We start from the raw sequence: 15,110 nt of genomic DNA, 5'->3' as shown, positions 1-15,110 counted from the left end.
CGAAATAAACAAACCGCAGGCTCCGATCCTGTTACGGAAGCAATTAGCAGCGCGTCAGCAACCGGCTGGCAAGTAATTAATTAGCGATCCGGTGGGTGTGCAGTGAATTAACGCGAATATACATTGGGTGCTCGAAGGGTGCAGAGACCGCCGCTGGGCTGAGAGCGTGTGCCGGCCGGCAGTGATTCGCCACGGAGGAGCTCCGGGGCGCCACTTTGTACTCGGGCGGGCGGCGGGCGCGATCTTGGCGTTGGGCCGCAGCAGTATTTTCGATGTGGCTGCTGGGTCTGTCTATCAGTCAGCCAGTCAGCCCGCAATAAAGCTCGCAGGACAGTGTGAGGTGTTAATTGAGGGCCGACCGAGCAACGACACCATGGTGGACGTCGAGGAAGACGGCTTCGAGACCGAAATCCGGCGCAAGGTGACCAGGAAAAGCTTCACCATCGAGGAGGTGAGCGTGCCCATACTTCTTATTCGAGTAGGGTAGGCGCTAGGCCGATCGACGCGCGCTGGAATGTCTTGTGCGCTCGCTCGTCAACGTCTAATTTTAAATCGGGTGCGCTAACGGCCGTACACGATCTTCGCAGCTTCACTGCTTGTAATTAAATCGGCTTGGTGCACCGGGAAAATTTATGAGTGTTTCAATATGAAGAGCAAAATGACTAATGCTTCTTTATTCAATGTGAAATTTTAACTGTCAGTCGTTGTCACAGACAAAAGTTAGATCAAAGAAGATCCACAATATTTTATAAAACTATATGATGTAACTTATTACACATCTAGAACCAAATTTGTAGACATTAATTTATATTAAAGGCAAGCTAACGATTCTTCTCATTCAGAGAGCGGCTTTTCCTTAAGTTTATAATATTTACGTCAAATACAGTTAGTGCTCACTTTCCTCTACCTGAAGATCACAGTCAGCATCTCAACTTTGCGTTAAAATCTCTGCTAATTGATGCACTATGCGCTTGGAATTCATCGGAATGGGAAGCTGAAGAGGTGTCTTTGTTGTGCCATTCTTAGGTGAAAACCACTGGCGCCGGATCAAAATATTCCGTCCACCCGGCAGATTGTGCCAAAAAGCCGCCAACATTCCGCTTTGTCCGCGAACCGTGCGTTATCCTGCGGTGTGAAAACCCAAACAGCGAGTGTACTGCTTTTTCAATGTGAATCCCGTAAGAAAAGCAAAGCGAGCGGCGCATTTTCATTTCCTGGAGCTCTCACAGCCGCTGGCATCAGATGAAACGCAACACGTAAATCATGTCACGAAAATTATGGCTCAGCACTATGGTGTGACATTCGTGAAAAAGGGCGCGCACACCGGGCCCTATGCTTTTTTAATCACTCAGGCGGCACGAAAACTCGTGAAACGCAGGCAAAGCGTGGGAAAAATAGCTGGTGCTTGCTTTCATACCCGAATTTAAAAACATATACTCTTTTTTTGTGTTTGCTTGCTCTTTACATAACTTCACTTGGTAAAATTCAGCATATTATTTGAGCCAGCCATCTTAGTGGAAAATTTTAAATCAGTGATATTTCTTTAATTTGAGAGCCTAAAATGACGTTTGCACAAATCTTAACAACGATTATTGTCAAGAAAAGATGTCAATTTAATGAACAAATAATTATTTTGTGTACCTGTTCTTCTCAAATACTTGAATTCACCAAATTAATGGGAAATACTTTTGAGTAGCGTTTGAAGCCATCTAAATTTCCTGTAAACAGCTGCCAGTTAGCACCCTAACATTTTTTATTTGGTTTTACAAATTAAAATCCGATGATAAGAAAACCATCAACGATTTTGTTTAAGATAAGTGAATCATTGTTGACTTACTGCAAAGCTTGGAAAAGTCTGTTAAATTTTCAACCTCTCTAAATTAAATAAAATCCCCAAGAAACAATCGGAATTTTTCCTCGCTTGAAGCAGGAGACACGTTAAATATTTGCAAAGTTGCTAATTGGAAAATTAACTGTCAGAAATTCAAAAGTATTGAGGGTTGAAAAAAGAAAAACCTCACCTGTAACGAGCCATGCATGTGGTAGTTTAATTAAAAATATATCAATAGAGTTTTCCTGCGGCTTTTTTCCATTCAAATTTAGATGGTTTTGTTGGTGTCCCAGACCTCAGTCAGCATTTTAGCCTTGATCAATGTGTAGTTGGAGGGCTTCAGCGACCCCATGATGGCAGCCGGTCCGAACGACGAGAGTTTCTTTCTTGAGGTGTGAGCTTTCCACCAAAATAATTAACATTCCGCAATATAAAATAAATATCAACATATGTAACAACCATTTTTCCGCAACAGCAGTTTCACGTATGCACGCGGGCGCTACTCGACCCGGCGCGTTGCGAAAATTAACTCCGGCGGCTGAGTGACGTGCTTGTTGGTGCGTTGTTTTCAAACAACAATTTGCCCGGTGCCACGGTCGGCCGGCGACGAGATGACGATTTTCGCCGGCGGCCACAAACGGGTGCCTTTTTTGTCTGTCGCGCTGCCGATTGTTCTTTCGGGTTCAAAAATAGACGCGTGCGCCGCATTCGCCCGACCTTCCAGACTCTCTGAAACGTCAAGCGCCGCCAAATGAGCCGCTTATCCTGCGTGTGGATCTTTGGCTGTTGGGGCTGTTGAGTGTGAACTTGAAAAAGCAAGCGCCGCATTAATTGCTGTTTGTATTGGCTGAAAGTGCGCAAACAGCCGACCCAGCGTCCGCAATAATTTTGTACACACAAATAATGGTTTGGTGCTTGGCATTCCACAGCAATTGCTCAAGTGGCTCTCCACGAATATGAGCGTAATTATTTGGAACGTGTGTTTTACTTTGGTTGCGAGAGTGCAACTATAATTATAATGCTCACTGAACAATTTCAACACGTGTGTTTGTTAGCAATGGAGAGAAATGGCCAGAATAACAAATATATGGCCTTAAAAAAGCCAGCATAATTCCTCAAAAATCATAAAGCTGTATTGCTGCTGAAATTTCATGATGGTGCCACTGCTATTATTTATTTTCATGGATTATCATTTATGCTGTTAAATTTAAACCATCTAATAATTGCTCCACGTGGTTAACACGAATGCCTCATAGATAATACATTTCGCTCGGCGGTGAAGGGCATTCAATACAATTGAAAATAATAAAACAGCAATGAAATTTAAGCCTATTTAAATCATACCACTTAATATAAGTTTTGAAAAACATAAGCAAAATTCAACAGTTCATTTGAATTATAATTAACACCTGTAGATTAATCCATAATAACGTGCATTTCTCTCTTCCGTTTGAATTTTTTACTAATATGTCTTAAAAATTGAAAGTACAATTAATTTTATCCTTGTCATTAAATAGGACTTCAGATTTATTCAGTTTCAATTTAAATTTGATATTAGATTCTAGAGATAATTTTAAATGATCATTTGTTAAAAAATGCGCGTAGAGCTGTCCAATTTTATGAGAAAAAGCAATTCTAAATCAATGAGGAATCAAGTAGTGAAAGAAGTAATTTAAAGTGCTGGATATGCTGTAGCAAATATAAAAGTGTATTCAATTTTGAGATCTGATATGAATCTGAATTTGCTGGATGAATCCTCTATCAACAAGATCACTCAGATTTTGAACACATTTTGTCCTCCGTTCGTAGAGATTATTTGTTTTCTATCCACATCCCCTGCCTTTCCTTTACATTTTTTTTCTATTTTATATTTTGAATATGAAGTAGCTGGGAATGAGATAAAAGATGCAACTCAGTGGATTAGTAAACTGTTGAATGGAATGGAGCATCACATAATTCAATGACAGTTAGAAAAATAAAGCAGCCTAGAGGAAGATCTTTTGGGCCGTAAGTTTCGCAAGTGTGGCAAAAGGAACGCATCCCGCGCATCAGGATCGAAACGCAGTGCTCCCAAAGTGCAAGCGGCCATACATCTTTCAGCCGGCGCAGTTTCGCAAGCAGCCAAAGTGTTTCTGTCAATTAAAAAATTCCACCGGGACTCGTTCTTCTCTCTGTCGAAATACAAAACTGCGCTGGCGGCGCGAGATGGAAACGGTTGAGAGTGTGTTTGTGTGCAGCAAACGCACAGACGCGCGGCAGGGGGCAGTCTGCGTCAATTATATATGTGCCGCGGTGAGTGGGTGTCCGGCAGTTCTGTTGCATAATGACGTCAAAATGTGGACGGACGGCCAGCCGGACAGGCGGCGAGGGCCAAGGTGCCACGGCGGAGAACTCGCGGCAGCAGCGGCTAAATTTAAATCCATCCCCTCGCCGCCGAGCTGCGGCAACGGCCAGAGGCACGATAGAACGAGACGGGCCGGTGTGGATTTGGCCAAAAGCGGCCGGATAAACCGAAAAATCGACGGAATTCTGAATTCGCTGAAGTAAAGGACTGGAAACCAACATGTATATGAGACCTTTGGTCTAATTCGACAGACAGGCCGAGCGGTCGCTCGCCTAGAGAATTTTTATTGCTCCCTTTCTCGAGTCAAGGGGCGCTGGAGTCGGGTGTAAAAATAGGCAGGAGGAAGCTGCCACAGACTGAAATAAATTTTATCATTTTATCGCGCTATAAATACGTTGGGCATTTTTTAATTTTGGTTGGCACACCTTCCTGATACGCGAAATTTGCTCTTCCCGGAGACGCTACGTGTTCGGTAAACAAATTCGCAGAGATTTCTCATCACGACTTATTAAGGGTTGGATGCGCTCTCGTAAACGTGGCGAGGCAGAGTTAATTCGGTATATTGCCATCTTGATAAGGCTTCTTCATAGTAAAAGCGGATGCTGAAACCTTACCTTTATTAATTGCGTTTTCCTCACAATACAGCGCGAGCTTTTCCTTGAATCGATTGAACCTCAAGAAACTCTCGTTTTAAAATTAGCCAAGCTAATAATATCAAAATCTGATGCATAATTTTGAAATAATCATTAATTAAAAATTGTTGATTCTGCTTTAGAAACAATCTTAAAAAAATTTTACAAAAAAAAATATTTTTGCAAGAAAAGAGAATGTTATATAAAATGCAACTGACAAATAAAATTTATCATTAACACGGCATATTTTGCTAACGAACTTAACGTTGATTGTTTTGCTCTAGCAGTATGTATTCTTATTTTCATTCATTCTCTATGTACATATATGACTTGAAATTAAGTTACATTTTAAAGGACTTATGCAGGTCAACATAATCGAAATTAATTTAAATTACTGACTGGAAAAGTGGCGGTATGGTTTATCAAATTGTTAGTTTGAATAACTATCTCAACAATGTGCAAAAATCAACTTTGGACCGAGTAGCAGTTCAATTCGATTCCTCGAAAATTAAAATAAAATTCCTCAAAAAATTAAACGGTTTTGTTAATGATCTTTTGTTTGATTTCGATTCCTGCCAATTAATAATTTATTTAATTTAAAGAATTTGCAGACCAATTTTTGGTTCAAATTATCTAAATTAGTGAAAAACATTAGGGAAAATTTATATTTTGCTTCTGATTGTTTTCAAGACATATTGCCAATTTTATTCAAACTTTACTGTATGTTTGCTCTTAGATTTTAGCTGGAACATCATTTTAATTTTTTTTATCAAATCCTGAATTAACTGTCAAATTTTCACTTTATTTTTTGAGATTTTAAGTCTGACACGGGTCATCATATTTGACTACATCTCTTCAAAATTTAAAATATGTGGAAAACCTTTACATAATAAGTGCAACGGAGAGATACAACAGGATGAAACCTTTTGCAAGACTATCCGGCGGCGAGGGAAATGAGCATCCGAGTGTCACTTTTGAGATTGGCATCTCGCAATCCTTTGCCTTCTGCAAGAAGAAATTGAGTATGATGGCGCATCCTTCCTCTCGCTGCTGTAAACAGTCAAACACGAAATAATTTGATTTGCATAGAAGACGCATAGCGACAGACGTGGACGCTTGCGACTCTATTTCTTTCGTTTCGTGAGTGACAATCTGAAGAGGCGCAGACACCGAGCGCTGAAAATAAACACACAGACGCAAAATGTGCAACGAGGAAAAGACCTAGGCGAAAGGGAAACTGCTGCAACACACGCAGCAGCTCTCCAGACTAAATTTATCAGTGCGTGGCGGAGGCCGACACTCTGGTGCAACTAATTACTTTCGAGTCGACGCAACGACGAGATATATTTATATGAAAAGCAGACAGTAACACAATACGCTTGCCGGCGACGCCTTTGCTGCCCGTGTTGCAAAAGCATTCGGGTAATTTCTCAAACTCGAAACGCGCCATTCTGCTCTTGAACCGAAGCGGATAAAGAGAATTTCGAGACGTGAGTGCGGCTTGGATTTCGCTCGCTTTTGTTTCAACTCAAAGGGAATATCGAAACTAACTGTGTTTGTCGGTTTTCATGCAGACGACGAGACGAATTTATAATTACATCTGGGTGGAGGGCTGAAAGCTTTACGGAAGTTCAAAATTTTATCTTGTCAGTTGTCAGACTGTGCTCGTCGCTCCAAGTTGTGAAGTTCAATAAAAAAACGCTTTCTTTCTTCTGGTCTAACCCCACGAAATTGGAATTGTTAATGTTTACAGCTGCTGATAGATTTCACCCATTTTGCAAGTTTTAAGTACTTCCGTTCTGAGTTAAGATATAGTCATTTTTGAGACGTGAAAGCTTTCAACTTGTTAAAAAATGTTTTTTTCTGAAGAGATTGGTTAATCCAATATTATCTAATTATCAGTGCATGATAAGAAATTATGTTTTTAAGTCTAGAATGCAGAGTAGCAGGTACATGCTTGTTATGATCACAGTTGCGCTATGAACTTGCCGGAAATACGCAATAACTTTGGAAAAGTTAGGAAATTTTTTCCTCTTGCAGTGGAAATTTTCTCTTGATACAAAGCTGAGAGCAACCGCACGTTTCCCTGCAAGCTCTATCAGCATTTCCGGCGTGCGCCTTTTCTCCTGGCTGTCAGTCGACGCGTTTCTCTTTCTCAACAGGTTCCATTTCAAAGGGCCGAAGCCGAACGTGTGGAGAACGCGGTGTGCGAACAAAAGCTGCGGCGAAGACAAGCGCTGAGAAACGGCGGCGCGCGCCAGGGGGATGAAGTCTAGGTGGATATATATTTATATGTCGAGAATTCCCGAGGGGAAAGTGAATGGAATCGCATTGGCAGCTTTTTCAAAGCAATCCGCTGGCCCCTGCGCGTGATGCGATGTGAAACTACCAAGGCAGCGGGCAGCAGGCCATTAATATTTTTATAACAAGATCGAGGGACCTTCCCTTGGCTGCCTGCTCTCTATTTGTATCAAAGGCCGAAAAGACGAAATATCCGCGAGGAATGTTGCTCAACTATAATTGCAAACTAGACACTTTTGACTTTTGCCCGACTCGGCCTATATTGTCGAGGGCGCCGCTATTTTATGACTTGAGGCAGAGCTAATGGACTTTGAGCCAAACTGGCTCGAGTTTTTAGTGTACTCGTCGAGCCCCCGCGGAAATAATGCTCCTCGCTCGTTTAGATAGACTTTTATAGTGTCGTGAAAGGATTAAATGAATTTATTCGTGGACGAGTGGGGCCGGGGAGTTTTGGCATTCTGAAGCTGCAAAGCCGCATCAAACGTCTAAAATTAATTGCAATTTATTTTTAAGCAGAAAGGATGTTTGGATGGTTGCAAAGCAAGTCATAGGAAGTAATATTAACAAAAGTTACCATTCACAAAACAAGCTAATTTTGTAAATATACTGAATGAATTTATTTATATTGCTGGTAAAATGAGAGGTGAATTCGAAGCTAAAAATGTTCTTCTGTTGAACTGTAATATTTGTTATATTGTACTCTTGCCTTAATTTTAACCATTTGGTTGCTTTTTCCTCCGTTCAGGAATAGTTTTAAAATAAAATTTTTTTATCAAAATTTTAATTCCTACACAAAATTCATACAATTCAACACTAGTGAAATACAATTCCAATGGTACTCAAAACAACTCAATGATTACAACAAATTAATACATTAGACATTTTCGTTGTAAACAGAAATAAACGAGATTTGATGGTTTCAGCTTGTTTGGATAACATGTAAATTAATTTAATTAATATGTTTGTATTGTTCTAAGTTCAAAGCCGTGTGTAACAGTCAATGAAATTGAAACCCGTCCGTGGCAGAAAAGGAATCCTTATTCGATACATTCGATTCCAAAGCTGCTGGTAATATTATTTAGCACATTAATCAACTATGCTTCTAATTAAAATGACTTGGTTAGCTGCTGTGCCTAGTTTATTTGTAAAGTTTGAGAGGAACCCGAACCATATTCTTGCGGCTTTTGAACAAGACTCGTACAAACTGTGTTTTTTATTTTCCTAAATGCATCTTTGTCTTACAAACTCAACAAGCCTTAATCAGAGTATTGTATGATAAATTTTGTTCATTGTTGCATTGGTCCAATTAATTTCGAAAAAAAATCTTTACATTCATGCAAAGTTGAAAAATGAGTTGAAAAATACGTGTCATTATCAAAAATAAGGCACGCATCTTAAATTAACAAAACAATTACACCAATATGTACCATAAAACTAGCAAGTGACACGAAATCCGAATTTTTCATTCGCTGTGGCAGTGAAATTCCATGATCGGCTTTAACTACAAAAAGAAAATAAACTTAAATGACGCTGAGGGGAAAATGACAAAATTCTCACCTGTATTTTATGGCTGAGCTGATTTTGACACGAGACTGGTGAATGCAAGACCTGGAGCACCTCAAGCTCTTTCCAAGACTCTACATTTTCTGGCATGATAGATTCTTGTGAGTTTTCCATCGGCATCAAATTTCAACGGGCAAAGCATTTTCAAAACGAACTGCATACAAAGACAGACGAGCTGAAAGGTATTGAAATTAACTGTATTAATCTAAACGATTTCAGGGCTGGTTTTGTATTACATCAGTTTGTCAGTGAGCAGCATCTCTTTTGCCATCTTTGATGTTTATTTCGAGTTGTGCTCCTTTAGTGCGTGTGTCTGCTTATCGTGGTTGGGGTGGAGTGTGCCGATCTATTGTCACTTGCGACTCTTTTTCCCATTGGAGCTGACAATGAGTGAGCGCTTCTCTTCCATCAACCGATGTGGAAATGATTGAGGTCGGAAATTCTCATCAATGGCGCTCTTGCATAGCAAATCTACGCCACCAGCTTTGCATTGTTTTGTTTTGCTGCTATTATATCTCTTAAGAACAATATAATTTTTTGCAACTTTTACAATTAGATAAAAATGATACAATTTGAAAGTGAAAAGAGCTAACAAAATATTACACAAAAAAAGAACTTGTTGAGTTGTGCAGAATAGGTCATTGAACTTACTGAATACGATCTAAATTTATATAACATTAACTCTTAAGCCTATTATTTTTGGATTGTGTGAGAAACTCCTGAAAGGTAAAAAAAATAGGAATGAGTTGTTTTTCCTATTCGTTTCAAAATGTGTTGAAATTTTTAAATTTATTGAACCATGCAAAGAACAGCTGAAAAAGCGATTGAATATTATTAAAATTGACCATGGGGATGAAATTAGTGACAATGTTAAAAAAATAATTACAATTAAAGGAAAGAATGTAGAAAGTATCACGCGATTTTCCGTTTAAAAAATTACCTACTTGTGATTTCTTTCCTTAAAAATGGCATAATATCTGATTTATAAAAAAAAATAGTTTTTTTATTTATAAATAAATCTTTTCTCCATATCATTAAATGCTCAATTGTTATGGGCTGACTTGCTTAGCTGAGTAGTAGCGTTGCTTTTGAGCTCTACAAGGTTTGCAAAAAATGTTTTTGAAAATTTTAGTCTCATTTAACTGTGCGTAACCAAAATAAACTAATTGTAAGAAAACTGCTATCTATGAGGGCAAATATTTATTTTTGTAGCAGTGTGGTAATACTTTCGATTAAATTGTGTTGATCTGCACCTAATTGTTAGGGTTTTAGTTTTCTACATAAAAGCGTATGACGTGACTGGCTTTAAGGGTTGCTCATCGGGAGGCCGTGGAGCTACGGTAGTGGGCAGTGTGAGAAATGTGTTATTTATGCGAGAGCGGTTGTTTGGATCTTTCTGGTGCTTTTGGCGGAGGTAAAGCATGTACAAAATGGTCAAGGCGGAGAGCCCGGCAACAAATAAAACCATCTTTATATGGCCCTCCAAGAAGAATTGAACGGGCAACCACTCATCCATAACTAAAAGAGACTCTACTTTGCTATTCAAGTCTTGAAGTAATATGGTAATTTTTCCATTAATCTTCTTTTCCAGCGTGGCACTGTAAAGAGATTCAACTTCTGTTATTTGGTACGCACTCAAATTCGTCAAGTGGATTGACACCTTTTCTACAGCAGGGAAACTAAACTTCGGGATTTCAATGGTGTCCAATTTCAAGGTCGGGGTGATCTTAATCGAGTGGGTTTCATAGAGTACAAAGTTTTTACCGTGGACAGAACAACCTTTCGGAACAAACAGAATTCCTGTGTTGTTGATTGAATCGGGAATCAGTTTCTTCATGGCCGGATTTTTGCAGTTTTTGTTCAGAACGATGTTTGAAGGGACCGAGTAAATGTAACTGGAGGACGGCGTGGGTCTGAAAATGCGTGGCTTGAAATCTTTCATGGTCACAATTTGGCAGAGATCGTCAATGTTGTCAGTGACGCCCGTGAAAAGCTGGTGCAGGCAACTTGGGTCGCTGGAGCTGCTCACCATTTGGTAAGGATAGCAGACCTTTACAGCGTGCGACTGGCAACGGGTGAACTCAAAGTACGACATGTAGAAGAAGTGGCTGAAAGTCTTGTCGATGGCGATTAAATCAGCTTCGGGCTTGACGGTGAAAAAGATGGATGAGTTGGCCAGTTTTGTGGGCATCGATACCGGCTCGTATACAGTGAAAATTTTGCTTTGGTCCATGATCGGGAAATCGACGGAGAGCAGCAACGTGCCGTTGTTATTGTAGGCGTTGATGTTAGCCAAACTGTAGAAGGCCTGCACTGCTTCGGCGCGCCCGTGGGTCATGAGACTCTCTCCATGGTACATACTACCTTCTATATCCGTGATGATTTTGATCAGACTACTGTAGGGGAGGAAAAACGGGTCCAGTTTCCCAATGGTGGCGAAAAGGTAGGCTTGCTTCAGGCTTGTGATGTGACTCTCCAGGGTGTCGAAAATCGACTGGAACGTATCTAGTGCGAATATCGTTTGCGTGGTGTACAAGAACTCACAACTCAGGCTTTCTATTTGATGGGCCAGCATGTAAGAGTTATTGCGTAACACTTCAATGTTTTTCTTCATCTCTTTAGCTAAAACCATTGTGTAATTAATCTTTGCATTCATGATATCTGCTTCAAGCTTTGCGAAATTGAATAACGAGGTCTGATTTTCAAGTAAATGAACAATTAATTTATTTTCTTTCAGTAGGCCACTCGTCTTGTTCACCAATTCCTGCACGTCTTCGTCCATCCCGGTACCAAACAGAAATCTCAAGCCGTATCCAATTATATTGAAAATTCCTCTTTTTTCAATTCTAGAATGGTTTTTAGAAAATTTTTCCATTGACAGTGATACATCTCCAATCATATCAATCAATCGTTGCGATCCACTTTTTAAATAATTGTATTGGTTGTCTACCCAATGAAGGACCTTGCTGTCTTTCGTTTGATATGTCGGGCATTTCTCGTGAAAAAATTCTTTCTTGGAAAAATCGTAAAGATTTTCTTTGAATTGCTTCACAGCGTCTATGAAAATGTTCAAATCGACCGGGATGTGAATGTTCCACGTGTCGGCCGAAGCCAAGATTTCCCCCTTCTTGGCGAAGAACAAGCCCCTGTTGAACTGGGGTAAATCATCGCAGCTCACCGCATGCACAAAGAAGAGAAGCAGGAGCCACCGCATTGATCTGAAACAGATGCAATTTTGTTACAATACTGTTTTTCACCCACAGTCAGCTGAACGCAAGCATGCACTTACAATTAAATACAGCTGTCAGGAGATAGATGTAGAGACCGTAAGTTTATTAAATAACAAAAATAATGACATTATTTAGCACTTCAACGAATTAATTGTTAAATATTCTGAAATATTGATTTTCTTCACTAATTAAATATACAGATAAGAGTCCACAAAAAATTATGGCATCACGTTGACATTTCTTCAGAAACGGAAATTCTCAAAAAGTCCATCGTTCAAAATTGTGTTTTACACATTATTTGTTAATAAATCTCAAATTGCTCTTCTTCCTGACGGTAACATGTTATCACTGACTAAATAATAAGCCGTTTTTTGAAAATTTCTGGTGCCTTAGCTATCTCAATTTTATTTGTGATATGAGTTCACTGATGGATTTGGAAATTTTAGACATTTTGGAACTCGTGTTGCAACGGTTTTGTAATCATGACGCATCATATTGCTCTCAAATCACCATTGATATTGGGGCAAACACGATATCAATTCAAAACAATAATCTTTTTACAAAGCCAGACAGTATTTTTCAATCTTACATAGCCAATTGATAAATTTGATGTGGTTCAATTTACAATAGCAGAAACAATTGACAATTAATGGAAATGCGATAAAGATTTATTCGTCCGACATTGTTATTATTATAGATTGCGTAAAGCACATCATATAATATGCTGGAACCCAAAATGTTGTAATTGATTTACTCAAGCAGGCAAATATTTAAAAGCCTAATCTATTAATATTTAACTTTTCTTGTTTCTGGACAATTTAAAATACAATGTGACATTTCCCCGCAAAATCTGCAAAAATCCGGTTCAAATTTCTGCAACTCCCTCTTTTTCGGTAAACACTCATCGTCAGGTGAGTCTAATGGCATTTCGTCAGAATTAGGCAAAACGCTTTTTTCAATTGCACCCCCTCGACATTTATTGCAGCAGTAGAGCAATCCACCTACATCCTGATTGATGAAACAATTCTGTTTTTCCAAAATGCTGTCATTGACAAATGTCGTTGTAATGGATTGCGCAGCACTTCCGTCTTGGCGAACTGCATTAATCTGCTCAAATTTAACTATCTGCTGCCTTTCTGCTGCTTCCAAATTGATTAGATCCATCGGTTGCAATTTGGGTTTCATAATTTTCGTAATTTTGGTCGTTAAAAAACACATCAATGACGACTGATAAGTCTTAGCAATTGTTACCGCTTCGGAAAGGTTCTTAGGTTTTGATTTAACTAGCTTTTTACGTAAGGCTTTCTCGGTCGTGCTTTCAATAAAGCGACTGACTAGTACTCTATGCATTTTTTCCGTGGACTTAATTTTCTCGCTCTGTGGCCCACTTGAATTTGCTTTGAAAAACAGGAGGAGTAAACGCTCCGCGAATTGCTCGAAACTCTCACCTGGAGCCTTCTCAGCCTCTTTAAAACGAATTATTTCCTCAGTCAGAAACACACTGGGTTGAAAGAGTTTGCACAAACCCTCTTTGAAGCCATCCCAGTCCCTAGCATTATTAACTTTTGAAAATTTGAGCAGATGCGCTGCTCTGCCTGTTATTTTGCTGCGCGCTAAGATGAGCTTTGTCTCATTACAGAGACCTAAGGTTTCCGCGCAAGCCTCAATTTCTTCAATAAACTGCTGAATTGACACTCCAAAAATTTCGCAACCGGTCAAACAGGAAACATTTATAATTTGGTCCTTGCACGTATCAGTTTTTGACTTTGCCATTTGGGCTTTTTAATTACCGTCGGATTTTTTAAATTGAAATTAACAAAAATTTAATCTAAATATCAAATTGTGCTTCTGAAACTAAAGAATAGAAATTAAGGAAATAAAAAAACCTGAAGTAACTTTACCTCTGGAGTTGATCCAAGGAACAAGAACAGCTTCAATTAAGTTGCAAACTGATATCAGTACCACTGGAAGGGAAACTAGTTCACTCGACTAAATACAGCTAACGACTGCCCTTCCTTGAGTTCTATATTTGGACGTCACTGATAATGAGTCGATTACTTTTTATTTCAATAGGGGCGGGGATTTACTTTCCTAATATGTGTATTGCATTAAGGAAAACGCGTGTGCAATGCTCTCTGTTGTCATTATTATTCTCCCATTTAGTAATGCTTTGTTAATATATGTTTTGTCTTTGTTCAGTTTAATTGTGTTTCAGCGGTTCTCGTTATTAATTCTCCGATTCACTGAAATATCCTGTAAATTAACAAACACAGCAACTATTTGGAAACTTTTGTTCTGCTGTAACTAACGTTTAAATGCGTCTTATTTCTTTGCATGGCAGTCAAAAAACTATTCTTTCACGTGAAAACTATATTAAAGAGTCTGACTTCAAGATTAAAAATAATGCTGTGTGCTTTGCATTACGGCGCAAGTTCCACGTGTCGACAGATGCATGAGTTAAAATTGAGTGATGCGCGTATGAAAGGCCCGTAATTGAAATTAATGCCTTGCGCGCTTTGTCACAATGGGAGATATGGTCCTTAATGACAAAGGCCTTAATGATCTGGCATGCGATGCACGTCGGGCCGTTGTTGATTAATTGAATAAATCCGCTGGGGTCGGCCACAAAAGCATTCCCGTTGCATGTCTGCGAGAGTCTGCGCTCTATTTTCGGTCTCGCATCACCATCAACAGCAGCCGATGCTATACGCGCTGCCTGCCGGCCGGTGGTCCGAAATCGGTGCATTGACTCACGTTTGGCATTCATTCTGGACACTCTCTGCACGCGCTTTCTTTGCTACGTGTTTTCAGCAAATTCGCAGCCGGTGCAATCGTTTGATGGAACAGTTGATTGGTTGACTAGTGTTGAGTGAATACTTTATTAAAAGGGGGTCAAAATTCATCAGTAGAACATTTTGAAAAAATAAAACTGATTTTGAGTTTGAGTAGCATCTCAAACGAGGTTAGTGAAAAGTTTATGAAACACACTTTTCTATGATTGCTGGGTTTCTTAATTTTAAAAGTATTTGAAAATTGCTTGAACCACGAATTATCATTTATAAATTGTTTTTTATTTGATTTTGATCAGTACTACTGAAACAAATTCAACGATCATTTATTAAAATTGATTATATTTTATGAAGACAATCCAAATTGAATTGCCATAGATAAAAAAAAACAATAAAACGCGCGTATATTGAAGCTGTTAA

The 15,110-nt window shown here is 39.2% G+C and overlaps 1 protein-coding gene across 18 annotated transcripts in view; it reads left to right on the top strand.

Annotated features, from left to right (window-relative positions):
• The first annotated feature begins 237 nt into the window (after positions 1-237).
• The window catches only part of tmod (tropomodulin), a 41,383-nt gene continuing 26,510 nt past the window's right edge, over positions 238-15,110 (top strand). For 6 of the 18 annotated variants that reach the window (XR_010574373.1, XR_010574372.1, XM_065479620.1 and 3 more), the window contains exon 1: positions 242-451. Coding sequence is in view for 7 of the 18 variants with exons in the window: in XM_065479620.1 (XP_065335692.1) it covers positions 374-451 (78 nt within the window). In the remaining 11 variants the exon portion in view is untranslated. Of the gene's footprint in view, positions 452-15,110 lie in introns of all 18 variants that reach the window. The other 12 variants (XR_010574369.1, XR_010574371.1, XR_010574370.1 and 9 more) reach the window with 3 other exon arrangements.

This window comes from Cloeon dipterum, chromosome 2 (assembly GCF_949628265.1).
Source record: "Cloeon dipterum chromosome 2, ieCloDipt1.1, whole genome shotgun sequence".
NCBI classification, from domain to species: Eukaryota; Metazoa; Arthropoda; class Insecta; order Ephemeroptera; family Baetidae; genus Cloeon; species Cloeon dipterum.
The sequence above is the reverse complement of the archived record's forward strand: the minus strand, read 5'-3'. Positions and strand labels throughout refer to the sequence as shown.